At 41.3% G+C, this 24,480-nt stretch overlaps 3 protein-coding genes across 4 annotated transcripts in view; 1 reads left to right on the top strand and 2 right to left on the bottom strand.

Annotated features, from left to right (window-relative positions):
- Positions 1 to 24,480, top strand: part of Nf1 (neurofibromin 1) — a 230,850-nt gene that overhangs the window by 165,504 nt on the left and 40,866 nt on the right. For both annotated transcript variants that reach the window (XM_032911686.1, XM_032911687.1), the window contains 2 exons: positions 22,081 to 22,513; positions 23,135 to 23,475. In XM_032911686.1, coding sequence (XP_032767577.1) covers positions 22,081 to 22,513; positions 23,135 to 23,475 — 774 coding nt within the window. The remainder of the gene's footprint in view (positions 1 to 22,080; positions 22,514 to 23,134; positions 23,476 to 24,480) is intronic.
- On the bottom strand, positions 604 to 2,253 carry Evi2b (ecotropic viral integration site 2B). The gene has a single exon (XM_032911684.1). It carries the CDS (start codon positions 2,199 to 2,201, stop codon positions 960 to 962), a length of 1,242 nt encoding a protein of 413 aa, XP_032767575.1. The 5' UTR covers positions 2,202 to 2,253; the 3' UTR covers positions 604 to 959.
- On the bottom strand, positions 13,378 to 17,379 carry Evi2a (ecotropic viral integration site 2A). The gene is made up of 2 exons (XM_032911685.1): positions 17,160 to 17,379; positions 13,378 to 14,636 (listed from the first exon to the last, which is right to left on the bottom strand). The coding sequence occupies exon 2, from the start codon at positions 14,614 to 14,616 to the stop codon at positions 13,948 to 13,950; it is 669 nt and encodes a 222-aa protein (XP_032767576.1). The 5' UTR covers positions 14,617 to 14,636; positions 17,160 to 17,379; the 3' UTR covers positions 13,378 to 13,947.

Raw genomic sequence — 24,480 nt, 5'->3', positions numbered from 1 at the left:
TAATAGTAAGGGGAGGAGGGTGTGATTGTCGGGCAGACGAGCGCTCTGCAGCCCCACTGACATCTGCACTAAGTAGGCCGGAACCCACGGACCCCTCCCCTTCAACAAGCCGTACCCACTTCTGTACGAGTACCTCATACTCGACAGTCTTCAGGTGATGGTTGAACTTGTACATTTAAAAAGGTGGTTACGGCTACAGAGCTAGCGCAACAGTTTAGAGAGCTTGTGCTGTTCCAGAGGACCCAAGTTCAGTTCCCATACACAGCAGCTCATAACTTCCTGTGACTTCAGTTCCAGCCATATAGATGGTGCATCTGTATACATGCAGGCAAAACACGTATATACACAAAATGTTTAATTATAAAGAAAGAAAGAAAACTCTGCTTTTTATGGTAGGTGCTCACTTTTTCAGGGTAAATGTTCCCCAACACAGCACTTGGACTTTATGTCTTTAATATAGTTTGTGTCTGTGTGTTTCCAGTAAAGCAAAAAAACAGAAATGTCTTATTCTTAGATATATATTTTAATCTCTATAAATTAAAGTATTTAGTATTTGAAGTATTAAAACTTTCACCATTTAAAATTTCTCATATATACCCCAAATTTTGAGGTGGAAAAATAGAATTTTATTTATTTAAGATAAGTTTATATACAGCTTTTCAGGGGGAAAATCTATTGGGTAATAATAAGTATATGTAGATCATGTTTCCAAAGTGATTCAGTTGACATATCTATCATAGACATACATAAAAGGCACTCTGCTTTAAAAAATAACTTCTATGGCTGGTAAGTGTACCACCGTAATAATCTCCCTGTGTGCTGGGCTTCAGTCAGGTGTCAGGTAGATCCTGAATGGTCGCTTGGATGCCAGTTGTCCTATCCTATGTGCCATACCACAAGGACAGAAATGGGTGGAGCCATCTCAGGATGGAGGAGAAGCTAGAAAGCCAGCTGTCACTTTACAGCAGTTCTGGAGGTGGAGGTGGCAGGGAGTCCATGAGGTCCTGATTGAGGTCAGGGGCAGAGAACTCCTGGCACTGAGCCTCGCGGGTAGACTCTTGGATGCTTATAAAATCTTCTGACAGAGGCGGTGAGAATGGCTCGTTGATCTGGGAATGATGATCTTCACACACTTGATTTAGACCATCTGGAGGTGGTTGGAGATTGGTAGAATCATTTGGTAAAGGAGGTACAACTATCATTGTGGGCTTGTCTGATAGGTTTTCATCCAAATCAAGAAGGGGAGGTGGCAGCGGCAGATCTGCATCATCTGAAGAAGACACAGCTGTACCAACTGTCGACCCATCAGCACTGTCTTCTGATAAACCATGCATTTGGTCTTTTCCATTCTCAGTTTTGAGGTTGTTGGTGTCATTGATGTGTTCACTTGATTCAAACAGTTTAACTTCCAAATCATCTGCCAACAATGTGCTCTTGCTTGGCTTCCAAGGCATAAGGGAAACAACTGATGCCCGCTTTGTGGATACCTCACTCTCTCTAATGTTATCCATACACATTTCTGGGGTTTCTCCATCAGCAAATGGAGACCTACCTGCCCAGTTTTGATCATTTAAGACTGGTTTCCTCAAGTATTTCCACAGTATAATCATGAGTATAGCTACCAACATACAAATTATAATCGTACCAATTAATATGGCGGCTATTGCATTGTGGTTGTTCTTATGAGCAGTTCCTTTGCCAGTCGTTGGTTCTGAAGTAAGTGGTGGTGGTGGTGGTGTGTCCCTTGGTAAATAAATAGTTGGTGTTGATTTTGTGGGTCGATTACCAGTAGTGTGTAGTACTGGTTTCGCAGAAGAGGTAGGAGCAGTTGATGGTGGCTGTTGTGTGGAAGTATAGGCAAGAGGCTTTGGTGGTTGTCTAGTAGAATTATGGGCAGAAGATGATAGTTGATTGGTCAGAGTGAACCCAGATAGTGATGTTTGTGGGATGGATGGTGTTGCTTGTTGAGGAGTGGTTTGGGCAGGTGGTACTTGTTGTCCAGAAGAAATGTTGTTGAATTGTGTTGTTTGACTCAAAGTATTCCCTCCTGTGTTTTGAGAATCATTTGTAACATCAAGCGCCAATGGTGTAGGTAAAGTAGACCGCGGACGATGCTCTGCTGTAGTTGCTTCTGTCTTTGAGGAAAATGTACTGTTCAGGTATTGACAAAGCAACATGAAGACCAAATATCTGAATTCCATTTCAGATGTTTCCTCCTTACAAGTGATTTCACAGTGAAAGCAAAAGAAGGATGGTAAGCTATCATCCGATGTCGAGTTACATTTGACTCTTCATTGCAGTGCCTGAAATAGATTGGTTAGGCATTTGGTTAAAATTTTATTCTGGTTTCTACTTGACTCCAGTTTATAGCACAGCATCTGGAGTTCCTGGGAAGTAATCTTTTACAAAGATTCTTTCTGTAAGGAAATTCTTTTATAAAATCTCTGTTTAACCTCGCAGCCCCTCTAGGTTCCTCGGACTCCACTCCTTTATTTCACAATGTCTTGAGTGTGCAGGCTCAACCTGATGCCATGGGCTCTCTGCTCTGTTCACTGTCTTCCTAGAAATAAGGTGATTCTGCCTCTGCAGAGAATACCAGTGCCTTACAGCTGCCTCTATGTTCTTTTTTCCTCTCTCTATTCACCATATTTGATCTTACTGACTATTCCTTCACCAATGTTTCATTAACTCTTGTAATACAATTTTTCCTTTCACACCACTACAGTTAGATCTTTTTTTTCTCCTGTCTCCTAAATATAGACACTCAGCATTCAGTCTCTCTCTGCCTTCATTTTTCTCTGTTCTAGTTATGTAAGTTTCCACTCTCACCCTTCTGCTATAATTACCAAACCTGCATATCCATCCCGAACCTCCTTTGTTCTGAGTCTGTCTGTATAATGTCTTAGTGCACATTTCACATGTATATCTCATAATCAGCAAATTCAGTAGATCCAGTCCTAGGGGATCTAACACCTCTGGTCTGTACAGACACCAGAACTCATGTTCTCATGTATGTACACACACACACCAGACACACACACACACACACACACACACACACACACACACACACACACACACACACTGAAAATTAAAAATAAAATCTGAAAGAAAAAGCAAAAACCAAGAAAATCCTAAAGTGATTCAAGTCCCCCTAGCCCAGTTGGTGAGGTAAGAAGCCCATTACTACTTTCATTCTGATACTGGACAGATTGTGTCAGACCCTAGTCTAGATTTGATAAATTTATTTTAAAAAATTGCTTTCAAGTGTTTTAAATTCTTATGGGAAAAATTAGCAGGTAAAAAGTAATCTCAGCCAGGCTTGGTGGCACATACTTTTAATCCCAGCAGAAGCAAATCTCTGAGTTCAAAGCAAACCTGGTATTCAGTGAGTTCCAGGACAGCCAGAGCAATATAGAGAAACCCTGTCTCAAAAAATAAAAGTAATTCCAATAATTTGATGTTTCCTCATACTCGGTAGATGAACAGAGGAACTAACTTGGCCTGGGAGATCTTTGGAAAGGTTTTCCAGGGAGAGTGAAGCAGAACGTAAATCTATAAAGAAGTAGTTAAGCACATCTGTCCTCCAGCTCAGACAGTGTGCACAGGAGCCTGGGCTGGGCTCCTCCTAGGCCTCGCAGCTGTCTTTTTGTGGACTGTCCTAGGTGCTGAAACTTTGAAGGCTTAACTTCCAAAGTCTCGGCTGTATACTGTCCACTTAACTCTGTGTCAAACTCTGGGTCACCTACGTTTGTTGTTTTCAGTTACCTTGCACTCTAAAGTGACATTGTCAACGCTGAGGATAATGGGCTCTCCGGACATCCCCAAGCACAGTGTGCGCTGCTTGAGATAGCTGTGCTCTTTCTTAACACTAAGGACGACAATCTCAGACTGTTAGATTCTAGCTTCTATATAGGATAAGAAATTAGTTTTTCCAGGACTCCAAAGATACAATAAAAGGTTTTGACAATTTAAGTATTTTTTATTTCTTTACGCAACTACCCCGGGCATAATAGAACGATGACAAATGACACCCCTTCTTGTTCTCTTGTTTGTTTTTGTGTTTTAAGACACTTGTCTTGTGTAACTCAGGTTGGCCATGCGCTTGAGATCCCTGGTTGCTGAGATCACATGCTTGAGCCAGAAGGACCTGGACTTTCCAAGAAACGATAATGGTTTTTTTCTTAGTCTGTTTCTTTTTTAAATTTTCTCTCTTACGCTTCAAGCCTAAAATTTAAAACAGCTCTCTGAAGTCCCTTGCCTGGTACTGATTAGTTATCCTTAGAACATGAGTGACTCTGGTCACTACTTCACATGAGGATACACGTCTCTGTCTGGAGAAACCTTACCCACCAAGCTTCAGCTTCCATGGATACTTACTAAACACATTACATTATACCATTTTGCTGTCTTTAATGTGACTCTTTTTTTTTTTTTTTTGTGCCTAATCCTCTTCTCTGTTGACTATATGTCTGAACCTGTCTTCATCTCATAGACCTCAATTTAAATTCCCCTTCATAAACCTGGTTCTCCGACTGACCACAGGCACAGACAGCCGTTCCCTGAGCCTCTTTGGCACGCTGTTTTGTTGAGTTTTGGGCCCTTCTTTGTGGACGTGCCTCACTCCTGCTTCTCCTCACCATGCATTATTCCCATTGCCTCAAACGGGATGATTTAAAACACAATTCCACAAAGGTAGGGGAAAAAAGGAAGAAAATATCTTTATAAAATGTGCTATAAATTTGTGACTTACATACTTTATTTTATTTAGCCCTATTTAGCCCTCACAGAAGTGAATTAGAATGAGTTGAGCAGCTTGTCTGGGTTGTGACTGTTAGTGACAGCATGAGAATATTCTAAAGTCTGCACTGTCTCTGTTCCCCCGCTGTTTCACGTTTTCCAATGTCGAGTCCCTCAGTAAGCGTTTCATCTGCGCTGGCCTCTTGGTTCTCTAGCATCTTACTTTTACTTTCTATTAAGCCTTCTACCATAATATAAGCAGAGGACAGAAAACTGAGTTAAATTCTGGGTTTTCTCCATCTTTTAACGTTCTTTACAGGAAACATTGACGTTTTTGGCATGGATATGAGGGTCTGACTCATCTCTAGGTGGTCATCGTTCATGCCACTCCACACAGTAATTTTATAGGTTACTTCCCCAAAAAAGCCTTGGTTAGAAAATGGCGTTCAGAGTTTCCTTTTATAAATGTTTTCAGAAAATGCTTTCCAAAGCAACAGAAGATACAGAGTTGTCTCCAGCTAAAAATGTTTCCTCTTTTATGACTTTGCTTAAAATAAAGAAACCATACGGTTCCTCTTTTTAGTTAGCTGAAAAAGGAAATAGAGGAGGAACTAGCTAAAACAGGAGCAGAATTTTAAAACCCAGTCTGGTTTGTAAGATGAACTATGATAGGTTCATCACCTCTGATGTCAGTAGGAAGCTAGAGGCTTCAGGGTGATGTTTCCCCTTGTCAGCAGTAGTAAAGCCAAGCTCACTTTGAAATAGCCTAGCGGTCTCCTGCTCATCATTTCTGACATATACCCCACCCCCCCAGCGTCTTCCCCAGCAGAGTACGAGAACCTAGAATCTTCCTCTAGCTACTCACAGCGGGCTAGAAAAGGAGCATCAAGATGAAAAGAAGAAATCTTGGATTTAATAATTTTGGGAGACAGGAAGCCTAATCAGATTTAATGAAGCTAGCTCTGTTACCTATAATACACAAACTTATGCAGTGTTCTTACCAACTCTGGAACTGGTATGTTCCTAAATGCACACTTTTTTTGCAGAAAAAAGGTGATGGTCAGCTGATTTGGGGCAGAGGATAAAAAAAGGGATTAAAATTTAGAATAAACAGGAACGGTAATGAGAATAATTTTTTTCTTTTATAAAAAGGAGTACTAGCAGGAGTACAAAAATTTTAGGATGCACTAGATATGTGGGAAAGGATCAATTGATTAGAAAAGATATTGAAGAAAAAGAAATACTTGGGAATGGCAGTTGCTTATTAATTATAAGGAAGATACTAAAGAAGACTGAGGTATGTAAAATGCAGTCAGGGAGAGAGAATTAACATGGATAAAGAGGCTGTTGGGAATTGTCATTTCCTGTCACTGGCCTCTATGTGGGAACAAGAATTAACCACAAAGAGTTGACCATCTAGGACAGAGACTAGATGACCCATCCTCAAACAAACTTTTATTCCAGGCTTCATCCACTGCAAGGGCCCTTCAGCTTTCTCCACCCTCACTGCCCCAACACTACCCAGATGCAAGCCTGACAACTACAAGAGAACCTGTCAACAGTCTGCATAGACCTTTCTTAGAAATCCTTTAATCTCCTGCTGAGGAAAATCTAGATTTCTCAACCTTCTCTGTGTATTTTGGTTGTTTTTCCTGGTTTTTTAAAAAGGAAAATGTACATATTTTTAGTGACTCCATATGCAAGCACAGTTACAATGAAATGGGAACTCCCTGGTATTGTATTGGGTGTGTGTACCTGTCGAATATTGCCAGGGCTGGGAGTGTTTCAGGGCTACAGCAATTGTCTGCCGTGCACATGGCCCTGAGCTTGGTCCCCATTACCACAAAATCAATGCTGTAAATTAGCCATGGTAAGCAGTATATCATTTTAATAAGGAATTGATGAACTTTGGAAAACATTTCTTAGAAAAAAAGGTAAGGGTAGATAGTTACGTCAGATTTTGTCTTAGAACTGTGCATGCTGTCTTAGGTCTCTAATTCCAACACTGCAAGTAGAGGTAAGTGGATTTCTGTGAATTTGAAGCTAGCCTGATCTACTTAAGGAGATTCAAACCAGCCAAGGCTAGATAATGATACCCTGACTCAAATAAATAAACAAAATATTAAGTCTTTTGGCTATTTTGATGTAAGAAAATGAGTTACAGCTGGGTGTGGAGGCTCAGGCTTTCACTCCTGGAGGCAGAGGCAGGCAGGGCTGCTTGCCAAGGTTACATTGTAGGGAGACCCTGTCCCCCAAAACCAAAACTAAAACCAACAGCAGCAAGACAAGTAAATTATAGTACACATATGAGAGTGAGAGTTAGGCACAGAGTACTAGTGCTGTCTCTGAACTGGTGACATTTCAAAACTGTAATAGGAAAAAACCAGAAAAGGAAATCAATCTTGAATTACAAGTGGTGTTTTATGGCCATTTTAAATAAGTAATGGTAGCTACCATTACTGAGCACCCAGAAAATTCCTGAGTAATAGGATTCATTTGCATGACCTAGGTGCTCATATTTTCATCTTCTAGATCTTAAAAAGGAAAAAAATGAGAAGTTGGTTAACTTGGCAAGCTGTCCCAGCCCTAAGCTGTGGCACTAGTGTGGGGACCATGCTGCCCTGAGCCTTTGACCTCTGCTAGATGCTGAGTCTCTGTAGAGTTATAAGCAAGAAAGGCTTCGTGGGAGAAAAAGACTCCTTGTAAGGTCTCTGGAACTGTGTGAGTAACTTTAGGGCTAGGCTTACATAAAGGGTAGGAAAAGAAATACCAGGAGGCTCGCATCAGTACAGGAGTCTGTGAGCAGTTTAGGAGTTTTAAATAGTTAGCAAATGAGTTGTCATAATTACAGTATACTGAAAATTTTGTGATACTTCTTCAAAGATGGAGCATTAAATGGCATCAGATATATATTTAGCAAGTTGAGAGTTACATGATATTTCTAATTAGAAAACAGAAACTTGAGACTAGCCATGTTTTAGACAATTCTGAGCTTTAAAACATCGTTATTTTTCAGCTTATGTAACATGCATTGCTTTAAAGAATTCAAGCTAAGCCTGATGGCAGTGGTGGTACACACACCCTTTATCCCTACATTCAGGGCACAGGCAGGTTTCTGTGCATTCAAAGCCAGCCTAGTTAGAGTTCAGAACAGCCGGGGTCTACATACACATGGGGGCAGGGCGACACTTTGTTTTAAAAAAACCCCAAAAAATTAAACCAGACTGCTATAAAGAAAAGTTATATTGAAGAAGTGTTGAAATAGGGTCTGACCCACTTTCAAATTATTTTTCATTGGGGTTGCAGGTCTTTGGAAGCTCATTGCATTTTTATTTATTTTATTTGTGATTGTTTCATTTAGTCACAAGGCAAGTATCTTTTGCATATATTAACAAAGTTTTTACAAAATGTCCTTTCTGTGGATGTTTCTTTCTGTTTATATTCTTCACTAGCCGGCCAGCTCAGAGTATGTGACGGGAACACATAGATGATGTGAATATACACATACTCATTTTATCATAATATTTTTGCCTTATGGAACTTTTAAAATAACATATAATAGCTATATGTCATAATTACTATTTAAATATAAAATTTATTTTATACAAAGACCATATAGTAAGTATCCAGCTAATTTTTTTTAACTTAAAATAAAGGTGACCGTTCATGGTTTATAAACTAAAAGGGTTAGACAAAAATAATTTACACCAGTCATGGTAGTGAATGCTTTTAATCCCAGTACTTGTGAGGCCGAGACACAAAGATCTGAGTTAGAAGCCGGCCTGGTCTACATGTGGAAACACTGACTTTTTTTTTTTTTTTAAATAATGGAAAAAAATGATGAGATAATCTAAATCTGTCTGAGTAGAAGTCCTGTGTAGAAAGTCAGTTAGACTCTGCTCCCTCTCAGGCCTCATACATGTTGAGCAGGCTCCGCCCCAGCCCTAAAATTTTAGACAATACTTTAGAGATTGTAAGTTCAGTCAAAGCCTGTAGAATTTAATGTATTTTTAACTCTTGGCTTACTTAAAGTTATTTAAATGATGTTAACAAATATTTGGACTGAGTAAACTTCAAAGGGCTGATAATATTAAAACCTTGATAAAAATCCTTCAGACAATATCAACCTTGAATATAAGTTTATAAAATTCTGCACAGCAGAGCTACAGAAACTTTCTGTAGACACCCTTCAGCTGTCGAGAGTTGAATTCAGCTAACTCTAAAACACTAAAGATATTTTGGTTTTTAAAATAAATAAGCAAAACTGAAGTCAGAAATCAGAGGGCCTCTGTCAGGGTGTACTTACCTGTGAACTTCTTTCGCAGAATGTAAATTCTTGTTCTAACAGGACATGTTGGTGATTTGGCTGAGAAAGCAAAGGGGTGTTTCAGTGCAGATTAAAACTGGCCCTCTAGCACACTGAGATGGCTTCTGTGCAGCAGAGGAAGTTTATCAATAGCAGCCACAGGAAGTGCAATTTGCCACAGAATGACTAAGAAGTGTGCTCCTTCAACAGCTTATTTTGAAACACAATCTGTATGACTTAAGTGTTTGTAGCTGATCCCTTACTCTCCAGCCGTTTGGCTATATAATCTAAAAGTTTAGGGCTGAGTCTTGCCACTCAGAAGTTATATATTCTGAGGTAAATTCTGAGGGAGATTTCTTATTGGAAGAAATGAGTGTTGTTTAAATCTTAGGCAAGTCAGTGCCCTTCTCAGTCACCATTTCCTCCTCTGAAGAAATATTACCTGTGGATCACACATACTAGGCATAACTCTACGAATGTGCTGTGCATTTGCCCGAATGCATCTTTTAAAAAGAAGACATTTTTATTTGTATTTTTAATGTATATGCATGCCATATATGCATGAGTGGCCTCTGTGGCCAGAAGAGGGTTCGGGACCCCCAGAAGCTGAGATGCTCTTGGTTGTGAGCTGCCTGGACACAGGTGATGGGCAGCTGAGCTCAGTGCACTCCTTAACTATAAAGCTGTCTCTCCAGTCCCCCAATACTTTCCAAAGGAGAAGCTGACTAAGTCAAGTCTATTGAAGTCTCTAAGTGTCTAAGAAGGAAAAAAAAATTTTTAAGATGTGCATTTTTATTAAAATGGTCTCAAGTCAGTGTACAGGCCAGCCCTGGCTGCCTCAACACCTCAACCCACTCCCAGGGAAGCCAAACCTTCATGCATCAAGTTGTGGGGAACAAAAAAAGGGGGAGGGCAGTCAGAAATTAAAAACAAAAATGAAGTATTAAGGCGGAGGATTTTAAAAAATATTTGCAGCACATAATTTACACAGAAGGGCATAGACGTGACCATCCTCCCCTTAGGAGTGGGGGTGACTTTTGGGAGGGTGAGGGACTTCCTGTAACCATCTATGTTATGGATACTTAGAGTGATTATTAAAAAAAACCAAAAACCCAAAACAATGTCCAATCACAGTCCTCAGCCACATTGTAGAACTTTGGGGGATGTTTGCTCCAACCAACCGCTGTCAGTTTCACCGTTCCAGTGGAAAGTTTTTTTAAACAGGTCTTCCTCTAGCCTCTTCCTCATCTGAAAAGTGAAAATTGCAATCCCTGACTTATTATGGGATGTAAATAAATGGAAACACCTTCTGGGTGCACAGTATAGCAGATACAGTAAATGCCAACATTTGGAACACTGTCCTTAGTCACTGCCAAAGATCATAAATTACTGTGACTTAGTTCTTAACCTGAAGGGACTTAAAAGTAATAGAATGTAATAAAAATGTTATAAACACTTTTTAAAAAAGATTTATTTATTTTTATTTATATAAGTACACTGTAGCTGTCTTCAGACACACCAGAAGAAGGCATGGGATCCCATAACAGATGGTTGTGAGCCACCATGATGGGAATTGAACTCAGGACCTCTGGAAGAGCAGTCAGTGCTCTTAACCGCTGAGCCATCTCTCCAGCCCCATAAACAAACTTTTTAATTGGGGGGGATAAAGATTTTGTTTATTTTTGAGAACAGGGTCTTGTATGACCTAGACTGGCCTTGAACTTTCAATCTCCCTGTTTCAGCCTCCCAAATGCTGGGATTACAGGCTTGTGCCGCCACCACACCCTGCTGTTATAAAGCTTTTAATTTACTATTTTAATATTCTTTTAAATCTTTAGATTAAGATGATACTCACTATATCCAGGAGTAGAAAATAAAAATGTTTTTGTTCAAAAATAACTTAGGAAACTTTGTCTCTGTAGACAGCTTTACCCTTTTTCATTAAGGTTCCCATTAAGGTATCATTCTTAGGCTGCGTGCTTAAAAATCAAGTATTGAGGAATAGATTTTAAATATTCCTGGAGTACATAATAAAAGTCTTCTGTTATATTTGACAAATGTATTTAATATGGAAGGAATTGTTTAGTCACTTTCCTGTCTTTAGAAAGAAGTTATTCTGTTTTAGTTTTCTCGGACAAGTATTTGTTTATAACAATTGATTCTATGAGGATAACTATGAGTTATCACTCTGCATCTGCCACCCAACCTCATCTTTAATTTATAGAAAATGGGAGCACTGTCCAAAGTCATTTCCAGTCAGGGCTGTTTTCCCCCTTGAAAAGACAAGAAGAGTGTGGCATAATGGTGCGTGCCTATAATCTCAGCATTTCAGAGGTGGAGCAGAAGGCTCTGGTGTGTTGAAGATTATCAAACACAGTGGCTTTGAGGTCAGCCTGAGCTACAGAACAAACAAAACCCTCACTCCACCCACAGACCTCCCAACAGCAAAAGGACTAGGGCAGAGCAGCCGGAAGAGATGTCAGAGAAAGAGACACTGGTCCAAGGGTCTGCTCGCGCTCTCGTTCTTTGGTTTTCATTTTTCAGCATTTTGCTTTGTCTGGTGTAATGTTATGATTTACTGTTTAGGGAGATGATTTTTTTTAGCTAGTAATAAATTCATGAGAAAATTGGTCTCAGCAGTTAAGAGCACTGACTGCTCTTCCAAACAACCAAGTTCAGCTGCCAGCACCTGTATTGCAGCTCACACCCATCTGTGTATAATTCCAGTTCCAGAGAGGAGCTGGTGCCCTCTTCTTGCCTCTGTGGGCACCAGACACATATAGCGCATAGATACATATGCAAGCAACACACCTGTACACATTAACAAAGAAAGAAAGAAAGAAAATAATTTGATTTCATGCACCCCTCCACACACAGTTCATGTAAAGATGTAACCCAGAATTTAAAGTGACAGAGTGTGACAGAAGTGAATATGATGATCTAGGGAAACACCATGTAGGGAATTAGGAAGAAACACCAAGTACTTCACTTGAAAATCAGCTCATTATAACTGGAATAGGGCATGAGAATTAGGTATTGACATTTTTATTTGGTTCTGATGTGTAGCCGGGATGAGTCACTAACTATGAGGGAAATGGTAAGGGTTGGAAGGATGGCTTAACAGTTAAGGGCACTTGCTGCTCTTGTAAGGACCCAAGTCTAACACCCACCTGGCAAGTCACAGCTGTCTGTAACTCCAGTTCCAGGGGAGCAGATACCCTTTTCTGGGTTTCAAGGGTACTTCATGAACATTGTGCATAGACAAACATGCAGGCAAAACACTCACATAAAATAAAAATCCTTAAATGTTTACAAAAGGAACATACTGGGCTGGAGAGATGGCTCAGAGGTTAAGAGCACATCCCAGCAACCACATGGTAACTCATAACCATCTTTAATGAGATCTGGTGACCTCTTCTGGCTTTTGGGCATACATGCAGACAGAATGCTAGATATGTGATTAATAAATAAATAAATATATTTAAAAGGACAAAAGGAACATACTGCTCTTGCAAAGACCCGGGTTCAATTCCCAATACTCACATCAGGTGGTTCATCGTCACCTGTAACTCCAGCTCCACAGGGATATTGAGTAAACTAGATTCTGTGAGCACCTGTACTCTCAAATGTGCATACATACACACACATACATATGCATGCAGGTGTGCACTCGCACACACAACACACAATTGACTTTCTTTTTTTATCCATGCTGCTCTGGAGAGTAAAAGTGGAAGTGATTTTTTGTGTTATTTAGCATCCTTAGACTCTATAAACTCTGACCAACCTTAAGGCATTTGTTATGTTTTGTTGTTAATGCTTAAGACAGTGTCTCACTGTGCAGGCCAGGCTAGCCTCAAACTCAGAAACCTCTGATCTGAGCTTCCAGAATGTTGGGAGTAGAGATGTGTGCTTCCACACCTAGCTGGTGCTTTTTAGTAACCTTCTAGTAAACTGTATACAAAATATAAATGTCATTCTTTTCTGAAAAGTTACTTTATGTGTATGGATGTTTTATGCTTTTGTGTTTGTGTACCATGCCTATGCCTGGTGCCCAAGGAAGCCAGGATCCCTTGGAACTGGAGTTGCAGCCAGCTCTTAGGCTTATGTGAGTGCTGGGGATAGAACCAGGGTCCTCTGGAAGAACAGCCAGTGCCTTTCCTTCTGAGTCATCTCTCTGGTCCCTTCAAATGTTATTCTTGAATATTAAACCTTTTTTATAGTTAAAGCCTTCAGTTGTGGGTGTGTATCTCATCTATTTTGGTTGTGTTGTTTTTCTTATTTTTCTAACACATTCTAAAGCAACGTAAATGAGAGATACATAGTCAGCATTGTTCTAAAGTCTTTTTTCATTTATTGTACAAAATTAAGTTGTAATGTGTTATGTGTAGTAGAAAAGCACTTTTGCCTTGTGCCATATGTGAAGGTAAAGAGATGGAGCCTAACATCAGCTGTGCTAAGAGACCACTGGGGCGGGCTCTGTCTCATCCAGTGAGAAGGAGCTGTTGCATTGCAGTTGAACTCTGCACGTTAGGAATTTGACTTCTGCTAGGCATTGTGGTATCTGCTTGGCTCTGAGGACTTAATCAAACTCTTCAAGTTCAAGTACATTCAGACAGAGGTCGTCCGCTGCTGCCCAGCAGTGTTTAGTTACTTCATGTTATTTCTGTTAGTTCTTCAGCTGCTGCTGTTTTATTCACTTTCTTAAAAATATGAAGTATGAAACAGAAATAAGACTTCAGCAGGCATACATCTCCCTCTGGTCTGTTTGATGCTAAACAAACAGCATGGCAGACTTTTGATCATCTGAGCAAACACGGAAGTGAAATACCAGCAGCCAGCTTTATTTTTAACGCAACCTTCCTCATTGCTGCTTTGCGTTTCCCCTTCCAAACCATGGCCTAGTTGAGTTTTTCAGTTCCTTCTTCTTGTTTCCTTTCCCTGGCAGCGGTAAGCACACCAGTAGATTGAATCAGGAGATTGGGGCCTGTTAGCTCCTTTGCTCTTTTCCAAGTGTCCGATTCAGCAGTCCAGAGCCCACTGCTTGCCAGAAAGTCACCATTGCTCCGAGGCTGGCGCTTGCCTGCTTGCTTTGACCTTCTGAGAGATGAGACTTTGTTTGCCAGAACCACAGTTGATAGAAACAGAAAGGTACAGATAAGGAATAGCACTGCAATTACAATTAAGCAAATTAGCATGGCTGTGTTGCTTGTGTTCTCCTCACAGACTTCCTTTTTAAAAGTTTCCCCCTGACTTTTGATGTCTGCTGTTGGAGAACTGTTTCTGAAGGCATGGGGCGTGGAGGACCTGGGTGTAGATGTAGGAGCTAAAGTCACAACAGGAGATGATGCAGGCTTGTCTGAGGCACTCACCTTGTGACCCACTGAAGGAGTGACAAGGTTTGTGTTCTTCTCACTTGGATGTCTGCTCGTGCCATTTTGATTAATGGAACCCGAGGCAGTGATACTGTTAGCCCACAGATGTGTATAGTTTGCTTTTGTTCCAGGAGACAAGGACCACACTGTTGTCATCAGGAAAACAAGATGCAGGTACTGTCCTGTGTGCTCCATGCCTACAGGTACACTGGTATCTGTTGAGAAGCAATATCAATTGTTAGTTTGTGGAGAACAGTGTCTGGCATGTGGAGTAATTGTAGTTAACGGGGTGCACTTGAGATAACACAAGGACACAGAGATCCACACCTACCCTTGGCTATTGGATTCTTCTCAATTGAATTTGTTACTGTTTTTTAACTAAATTTTCATTCCTGTTCTTAGAATGTATATACAAATCAAAAATTTTGTTGTTCACTATGAGACTGTAAGTTAGCATTACAATTACGTTTACCATGTTTAACCTTAACACCGTAGCTCTACATATTCTCCCTTTTAAGGTAGTGCCTTGGACATTGGCTTGCAGTCAGATGCTTCTGCTTTTGTGCTTGTGCTTCCTCTTTGAAGGCTTCTTCTTACTGAAGTGTCCCCCCTCTGAGAAGCTCGTCCTTATCTTGAAGTAAAAGAGAATGTGGCCTTGAAAGTTTTGTTTCAAGCTCTAAAAGTTATCAAAAGTGGCTTTTTTGTGGGAGGGGGAGGGTGAAGGTTTGGTGGAGTCTTGAGAGCAAGTGTGCATCTGGTGAGAGTTTGAGTGCTGTTTGTCCTTTCCAGTATGGTGTTAAAGTCTGAGGATCTGGCCCTAGAGTGCAGCTTTGTGGGCACTGCTGATTCCACGTCTTTTGCCGTAGCTGACTATGGCTTTCCAAATAGCAGAGGCATAATGCTTCTCTCAGCCTAGAATCAGGAAAACCAAAAGACTTTGGCACTCAAAAGGTATATAAAACATGGCCACCCTTGTCATTTTTAACTGACATTTTTTTAATCCCTCATTTTAACAGAAATCTACAAAAGAAATTATAGAGAAAAATTAAAAGGAATCACTCATCAAGCTCCTGGGGCCCTAGAACCCAGCGCCTGACTCTGAAGGCTGAGACCCAGCAGCCAGCATGGCCTTGTGGTAGCACATGCTCAGCCTGCATCCCACCCCTCCTCCCAAAAGCTGAACTTCAGTTTGTGGTGTGGAGCTTCCTAGAAGCCAATGCATAAAAGGACAAAATTCTGTTCTTAGCTCTTGTTATTAGCCATCTGCTTAGAGATCTCCCTGGGGCTGTCATGTCTGCCCCAAGTACGCTAACCTAGCCAGAGACATTTGGTTACACCTTTAGTGAAGTGAGTTGTTTCTTCTCTTTAAAAAATCAGCTTACCTCTACCTCCCGAGTTCTGGGATCAAAGGTGGGTAGCCAGGACCAGATGAGGTGTTTACAATACTGTACCAGTTCTCCAGAGTAACTTTCAGCCAGAGAATAAATGAGAGGAGACTGAGCAAACACTAGACTGTTCTGAGACTTGATGAGTGTAGTTGTCTTGTAGTTGTCTTGCCCTGTATGTTTTATAGATGTGACTTTCAAACTTGAATATGTGGAGGGTTTTGTTTTTTTTTCCTTCCAAGTCTAGGTTAGGGCCTAAGATTCTAAACTACTCCCAAGCAGTACAAATACCAACCTGCTAGTCATGCTTGAGGCAGGGAGGTTTGCTATGGTATAATACGTGCCACTCGACAATATCGGAATCAGAATAAAACCCAGAAGTTGAGATTAACAGATGAGGTATGCTAAGTTGCACAGACAGGAATAGCATATAATAAGTGATGCTAATTAGAAACTATGTTTTGACTAATATTCTATACTAAGAATGGAGAGGGGGAAAAACCCCAGTGTTCTGGGATCCAGATCACTGTTAGGATCATGACTGTTGGTAGATGCTTAAAGATACAGTGCACTGACTTTTGTGTGATAGTATTCAGTTCAGTCTTCAAGTTGAATGATAGAATTCTCTGGATACTTTATAAGTCAGTCACATACCAAAAAAAGCACTTTTAATTGATTTAGTAAGAAATGTCCATCCTTTTCTACCAGAGTAGACTTATGTATTCAATGCTAAAATGACTTAATACAGGTTATTTTAATCACATTAGTTCATTCACAGTGCAGAATATATCACACATGCTAGCAGTGTACTGCAGGACAACACAATAGGTCTGCTGTCGATTGTCTTCATCCAGATGTGCCGTCATGCCCCAGTACACAAGCTGCGACAAAATGAGACTGTCTCTTTGGCTCACAACTGCCTGAGAATCGAGACTGTTCCTACATCTCTAATTTATGCCGCAGAGGCCAGGCTGGGTTAGTAAGGTTTTGATCTTCTGGTTTTGGTTTTTGTCTCATCATTTTTAGTCAGATTTATAATTCCTAAGTTTTAGTAATAAGAATGTATTTCCTTAATTTAGAAACAAAGCAAAACAAAAAACCCAAAGCTTTTCAGCTCGTTAGAGTACAAACTCAAGACCTTCCTCCTGATTTAAAACTCCATACTAATAATTATAAATTTTCCTAGCTCTCATTGATTATACAGTTTATTTAATTTTTCATAATGCAATAGAGAAAACAACGATTCTACATTGTTAGATATATGTATGCATCTTTGAAAAAGCACTTCCTCTCCACTAGCCTGAACAAACTTAGATGTGGGAAGGAATAAGAAAAGCCACATGTGCGACCTACCTTACAGAGCGCTCTGTCCCAACCTTTACTTAGCAAGCCACTTCTTTTCTTCTCTTCTTATTTTAAGAAGACTAGTTTGGAGACTATGAACCTTAAATCTGCAGGGTTTTTTAAGACGATACGTACAGCTAGCTTTCCACTTTTAAAACCAAACCACAGATGACACATTTCCTTTCCACTGCAGCTCAAACACATGTCACGGGGAAAAGCAAAGACTGACTTGTCCAGTTGGCAATAGGATGACAAGAGGCTTTGTTAGTGCCAGTCTCCACCCCCAGAATGGGGAGGGCTTTCCACCCCTCCCCCTCCCTCCCTTCCTTCCTCCCTTTCTCTCTCAACCTATGTCTTATTGTTTATGCCTACTCTCTGTTTTTGAAACTAGTATTATCAATGGAAATTACGTGATGGCCATAAATGTAGAGTCCTTGGAGGTATTTGCCACACATTTCACTGCCATTTCAAGCTGTGAACTACAGCAGCGATCTGAGCAGAGTTTGGACCCGAGAATGCTTGCAGAGTGTGGTGTGTGTAGTCTCTGGCATCGCCTCACATTAGACACGTTTGGATTGGATCACGTTGTCTTCTGTGAAGTCAGATAGATACCCTGATGATCTCCTTGGTCCTGCTGATGGTACCGAAGCCTGGGTTGCAGCAGACCCTCTCAGTTCCTATCATGCTAGGATCCTCCCTTCAGCATCTCTGATTTCCTGTTTCCTCACTAGCCCTAAGCACTTCATGCATCTCTAATGCTGTCTTTGATCATATCCCCCTTTTTTCTAATGATCACCACACTAATCATTTGGGCTCATTAGACATTTCCTCATTTCCTTAAAAAAAAAAAGCACTTTTAATTTATATAACATTCATTTTTTATTTATTTTTATGGTGTCATTGGGGCTGATCCCAGTCATCTATGCCTACCTTTATGTGGGTTTTGATGTCACCAGGTTTGTATGACAAGCACCTGCTGAGCCATTTCTCTTTGACCTCCTCTCCTTTTTATTTCGAGTCAGGTTCATTAAGTTGCCCATGGTAGCTTTGAATACTTTTTGTGTTTTGCTATTTTCCTTTTTTTTACTTTTCTCTCATAATACATCCCAACCACAGCTTCCCCTCCCTCCTCTCCTTAGTCTTCCCCCCAAACCTCCCTCTACCCCAGATGCACTCACCGCTCCTCCATTTACCTTCAAAAGAGAGCAGGCCTGAAATAGTTTCTCGTGTAGTCCAGGCTAGAACTCAGCATGTAGCTGAGAATGGCCTTACCTTTATGATCATCCTGCCTTGCTCCCATGTACTAGGATTACAGGCTTTATCACCACATCCATCTGAGTGCCAGGGTTTGCACCCAAGCTTTCTTATATCCACTAAGGAAGTACTCTGCCAACTGACCAAAACCACAGCCTCCTTGTTTCTTACTAAAAGTTGAAAAAACTTGCCTATATTTTCAGAAGCAATTACAAAGTATTTGCATTAATGGGAGTATTGATTTAAAACAACCAAAGTGTCAGACTGTCTACATACATTTGTATTAGTAGGCCTGTGCTGGTACCAGCCAGTTTATTTTCAGCAGGCAGGATAGTGGGCTCCGACACCAGCAATCCACAGAACAAAGCTCTGCTCCCTCAACGTTGTTGCCTTCCCTTGTTTTCCATCTGCGCCTCTCAGAGCTCACCGATGTGGCTCTAATGTTCTAGCTGTTGTAGAACACACTTAGTCACCTGTTTCCTTTACCTCTCCTCAGGCCCGACTTCTCTTTTCTGTTCAGTTCAAACTTCCTTCCACCAGGTTCTACACTGGCTCCTCACTGTATCTACATAGTTTTCACTATATATGTAATTTCATGGCAGTCTTACCTTCTTTTGAAATTCACGCTGTTTTTCCCCCTCTGTTGTTTCTTTTGTGAGTGATGTAGACTACATCATGCAGGCTGAACTTGTCCAAAGTGCTTAAACCCAGATATACTTGCAGGGTTAGAGTTCCTTCGGATTTTGCAGTATTCACATTCACATTCATTACATTCACATTCACATACATTAGGTGGGTGACACTGAATGCTAAACACAAAGTTTCTCTGTGTCATATGTGCCTTATGAAGTCAAGTTGCACTTTAGTGTATCCATGGTTTGAGTAATGGACTTGAATTATCAACCCTGGCTTCTGTTGGCATTCAGAAAATGTTTTTTAGAAGAGGAATGACCAGCCTGTGTATTTTCTTTTTCTTTTTTCAACTTCTTATTGATTCTTTATAAGTTTCAAATCATGAACCCCACAGTCCGATCTCCCCATTCTCTCATATTTGCCCTCCACCCTTGCAACCTCCCCTCCCCCGCAAAAGATAATAAAAACAAACAAAAATAAAATAAACAAAACAAACCATAGAAAACAACTCATCCTGTGTCACTGTGTGTCCCACAGTCTACCCCTCTGTCCACACATCTTCACTTGGAGATGTTCATTGCAGTGAGTTATTGATCTGGTTCAAGGCCCTCACTTCTGTCACACCATCAGTATTGGATTCTTCCTGGGACTCCTTCCAGTCATCCTATTGGTGCTGTCTGTTATGGAGATCCTTCAGGTCTGGACCAACAAGCCTTTTCATGAGCTCCTTCAGTTCACAGATGATAAAGATTTTGGGGTGGGCCAACTCAAAGCTCTGAATCTGGGCCTAGATGGTAGCTAAGCTAGTCAGCATGCCAGCTCTCCCTTATCCACACCACCTGGGGCAAGCTCTCCAGCACTGCTCCAGCTAGCCCACTTAATACTGCCATCACCTAGGGGCAGGATCAGCCATCCCACTCTCATGCCCTCAGGCTCAGCTCCACTGTGCTGCCCTATTGAGGGATAGGGCCCACTCTCCCAAGTGCTGCAGATAGCAAGGGGCTGGGTCCTACCTCACACACTCAGGGCTGGCTCACCTGCCTTCTCTATGAGGCCAGCTCTACTATATTGACCAGGTAAGGTACAGGGCCTGTTCTCCCAAGTGCTGCAGCTAGTGAGGGGCAGGGCCAGTTCACCCACTGTCATGACCAGCTCTCCCAATTGCCTCGAGTGGTAAGGGGGGCTTTTAATCTTAAACTATTTCTCTCATTTTAAAAATAATTCAACTTGTCATTTTATTCTTTAACAAGATTAAAAATTCTTACATAAAAGTATTTATCATAACTCAGAGATAATGGAGCATAAGGAACAGTGGGCCTGAGTTAATACAGTTGTTTGGATCAAAGTCAAGCACAGTAATCTTGATATCTTCCTTACTGTGCCTACTTGTGTTGATTAATGTTCTTTCAGTTGTAAGGAAGATATGGCTGTGGGGAGCCAAAGAAACCCTGGGAGAATGTGTAAGGACCAAATCAAGTCTTAAAGAATGAGTGGTATTGAATACCTCAGTCCATGGCAACGGCAAAGCTATACACACACACACACACACACACACACACACACACACACACACACACACACTACTGTTGTTCACAAATACCCATGGTGAGTCTCAGAGGGACTGCAAAGCCTTCCTGTTGGCAGGGTTTGCAAATATGAGTGTTTACCAACAGTTGACCACAGTGTGCCAAAATTAGCAATTCTAGCTTCCTTCCCCCGGTCAGTAAGGCCTGATGAGACTGTTCACCTACAGAGATCTCCTGTCAAGACTACGTGGCCTCACTGTACCTAATACATTTCCTGAGGGTCAGGCTTGCTGCAGTAGTGGTACAGTAGTTACTCCAGCCTGTTCCATGTGCATTTGTGTCAGCCCTTTCTTGATTCCTTCACTGCTCCAGTGAGATTTCCAGGACCCAAGCCAAGTGGACATGGTGTATGACCTAATGTGGTTTAATCAAAACATGGAACATTGGCTTACACAGCTGAACAGTCTGTGGATAAATCTAACCAAGGGGGAGAATTTTATCTATGACTCAGATTATGGCCAAGACCCCAGACTGTCCTTTCATTTCTCAGCTCCTTCTTTTTTGAGGAAAGCTTTTCCTTCCTATCCAAAATATAAATGTATAATCCCTGGGCCAAGCAGTGGTGGTGCAGGCCTTTAATCCCAGCATTCAGGAGGCAGAGGGAGTTGGATCTCTGTGAGTTTGCAGAGTGAGTTCCAGCATAGAGAGCTACACAGAGAAATTCTGTCTTCAGAACAAAATGAACAAACAAATCCCAGGGCTGTGTCTCTTCTCAATTATAAACATGGAAGAAAGCTTTCAAACTCTCGCAACTTAAACTAGCCTATGAAATGGGCCTCTGGCTTCATTGTCCTGAGTTGAGTCTTTGCATTCATTGCTGGGCCACCTTCTGTTCAAGATCAGCTCCGTGGATTGGCTACAGCTTCTGGGCATCTTTTCCAGCCACTGGCTTCTCTGAGGAGCATGGTGCACCCAGCCTCCTTCAGCACTCCACTGGCTTCCTTCTTTCTTGATGGGCAGATTTGTTGCTATTGCCATAATTTTTAAAGAATTTGTTCCTTCTCTCTTTATCCTTATTTCTCAAAGTCTTGAAAATGTAAAACAAAAAAAATCTATACTTTGAATCTATACTTGTTTCATATCATTGTTCTCTTTAAAAATTTAGTCAGAACCAGAGAGATGGCTCAGCTGTTAAAGGCTAAACTCACAACTAGAAATATGAAAAAATTAACAGCAGAATTTTTCAAAGTGGTCAGGGAGATGGCCCAGCAGGTGACTCTGCTGTCACTGCAAGCCTGACAGCATAAATCTAATCCCAGAGCATAGCTGGTAGGAAGCGAGGGGAACGTCTCTTACCTCCACAGGCGTGCTGTACTGTCTTCTGGTTTCCACATGCGTGCTTGTGCTCACACCTACATGCACACACAATTAGTAAAGGTAAGACAAAAGAGAGTAGATTTATATTCTATACATTCAGACATCTTAACGATCTTTCTTCATTTTGTTGCCTTCCTTAGGTTCAAAACTGGCCAAATCAATGGGGATTTGCTGATATACCATGTCTTGCTGACTTTAAAGCCATATTATGCAAAGCCATATGAAATTGTAGTGGACCTTACCCATACTGGGCCTAGCAATCGCTTTAAAACAGACTTCCTCTCTAAGTGGTTTGTTGTTTTTCCTGGCTTTGCTTATGACAACGTGTCTGCAGTCTATATCTATAACTGTAACTCCTGGGTCAGGGAGTACACCAAATACCATGAGCGGCTGCTGACTGGCCTCAAGGGCAGCAAAAGGCTCATTTTCATCGACTGTCCTGGGAAGCTGGCTGAACACATAGAGCACGAGCAACAGAAGCTCCCTGCTGCTACCTTGGCACTGGAAGAGGATCTAAAGGTTTTCCACAATGCTCTCAAGCTAGCTCACAAGGACACCAAAGTTTCTATTAAGGTAAACCTCTGGTCTGTTTTGAATATTTGTTGCCCTTCCTGACTCACCAGGTTATATTCTGACCTCTACAGGTGTTCTCATAGTTCATATTCAATATAAGTTCTATCCAGATGTGAGAAGACCAAGATTTCGATCTTTATTGTGGTCCTGCAGAAAATTGCACACTTACAAGACACTCTCATGAGGCCTGAGAGATGGCACAGTGGTTAAGAGCACTGGCTGCTCTTCTAAAGATCCAGGGTTCAGTTCACAGTGCCCACATGATGGGTCAGAACTGTCCGCAACTCCAGTTCCAAGGGATCTTCTGGCTTCCAACGACACCAGACACACATGTGATGTAGAGCTATGTATGCAGGCAAACACGCATACACATAAATTAGATTAATTTTTAAAGTACTTAATTCGGGTGAAGGCAGAAGAAGTGCTGTATAGAGAGGGAAGACAGTTCTTGACTGAACTCTGCCCAGCAGCTGGGTGTGCAGAGTGGAAAGGACCTAGTGACGTAGTTCTGTTGATCGGGTCATGGTTTTCCAGAATGGTGTTATCCCTTCAGTACTTGTTTTGGAGCTTCTGAGAATTCTATGAAACCATAATCTATTCTTTCCTCACACCGTTTCTCAGGTTGGTTCTACTGCTGTTCAGGTAACCTCAGCAGAAAGAACAAAAGTATTGGGGCAATCCGTCTTTCTAAATGATATCTACTATGCTTCTGAAATCGAAGAGATCTGCCTAGTTGATGAGAACCAGTTCACTTTAACCATTGCAAACCAAGGCACACCGCTGACCTTTATGCACCAAGAGTGTGAAGCCATTGTTCAGTCTATCATTCATATCAGGACCCGATGGGAACTGTCACAGCCTGACTCCATCCCTCAGCATACCAAGATTCGACCAAAAGATGTCCCTGGAACACTGCTTAATATCGCATTACTGAATTTGGGCAGTTCAGACCCTAGTTTACGGTAGGTATTTCTCTCCCACCCTTCCTTTTTTCTTTTTAATTTTCTTTCCTTTATTAAATTCACCTCAAATTAAACAGTATATCACTGAGAGTGCCGTTGTTTAGGGAAGGCCTAAAGTTTAGTGAATCAAATGCATCACTGCATCTACCTGTGTCACTTTGGTAGTATTCTCTAAAGAAATCTTCTGTTGCTCTCTCCTTTGCCTCTGCAACAGAAGCAACATGACCAAAAGGAATGTTACTGTTTGGAGAACATCACAGTAAAATCCAGATGGCTTGTGTGTAAGGGAAGCGCTGACACAAAGCACTGCGGGGGGGGGGGGGTGTCCTGCATGAGGCTCCTAAACACTGTCTACTGCACATTCAGATGCAGGTCCATGAAGGGTTTCAACTGTCAGCCCTGAAATACATGTTCTGGTTTCAAAACTGTTTAAAAAGGAAGGAAAGAAAGAGAGAGGGAAGGAGGGAGAAAAGATAGTAGAGAAGAAAGGTATTTGCCACCCCTTCATCTTCCCCTCTCTCTTTCCCTCCTGAAGTATAAACCCAGGATGCATATGCTCAGCCACTGAGCCCCATCTCCAGTCCCTTAAAGAAGTTACCCTGAGCACAGGGTATTGTGATCCACCCTATGTACCCTGATCTGCCCTGATCTGCTTTGATCTGTCCTACCAGCCTGTAGAGTCAGCAGATTTGGTTTGGGTGGGGGAACTGCTATTTTGTCACACAGCATAGTTCTGAACTCTCCTTTTTGGTAAAAATTGTTAACAGTGCCTTCCTAATGCACCTATAAAGTAAAGGTTTAACAGTAGCATATGTGGTAGGGTAGTTAGTATAGCACAGGCCAATGGTTTGTGCTTAGCAAATGGTGTGTTCCCACCCCCTGTTCCCACCTCCCTTCTCTTCCCTCTCCTTTCCATGTGTGGATAATTTATCTTAGAAATGTCAAGATTTTTACTTATAGAGGTGGAACTTCCCTAATCTGAAATCCAAAATGCTCCAGCATCTG

Source organism: Rattus rattus, chromosome 9 (genome assembly GCF_011064425.1).
Source record: "Rattus rattus isolate New Zealand chromosome 9, Rrattus_CSIRO_v1, whole genome shotgun sequence".
In the NCBI taxonomy this organism is placed as follows: Eukaryota; Metazoa; Chordata; class Mammalia; order Rodentia; family Muridae; genus Rattus; species Rattus rattus.
Note: the sequence above shows the minus strand (reverse complement) of the source record. Positions and strands in the feature narration are given on the sequence as shown.

Excerpts from the sequence above, each read along its gene's own strand:
- Evi2b (XM_032911684.1), bottom strand. The coding sequence starts at position 2,201 with ATGGAATTCAGATATTTGGTCTTCATGTTGCTTTGTCAATACCTGAAC.
- Evi2a (XM_032911685.1), bottom strand. The coding sequence starts at position 14,616 with ATGGAGCACACAGGACAGTACCTGCATCTTGTTTTCCTGATGACAACA.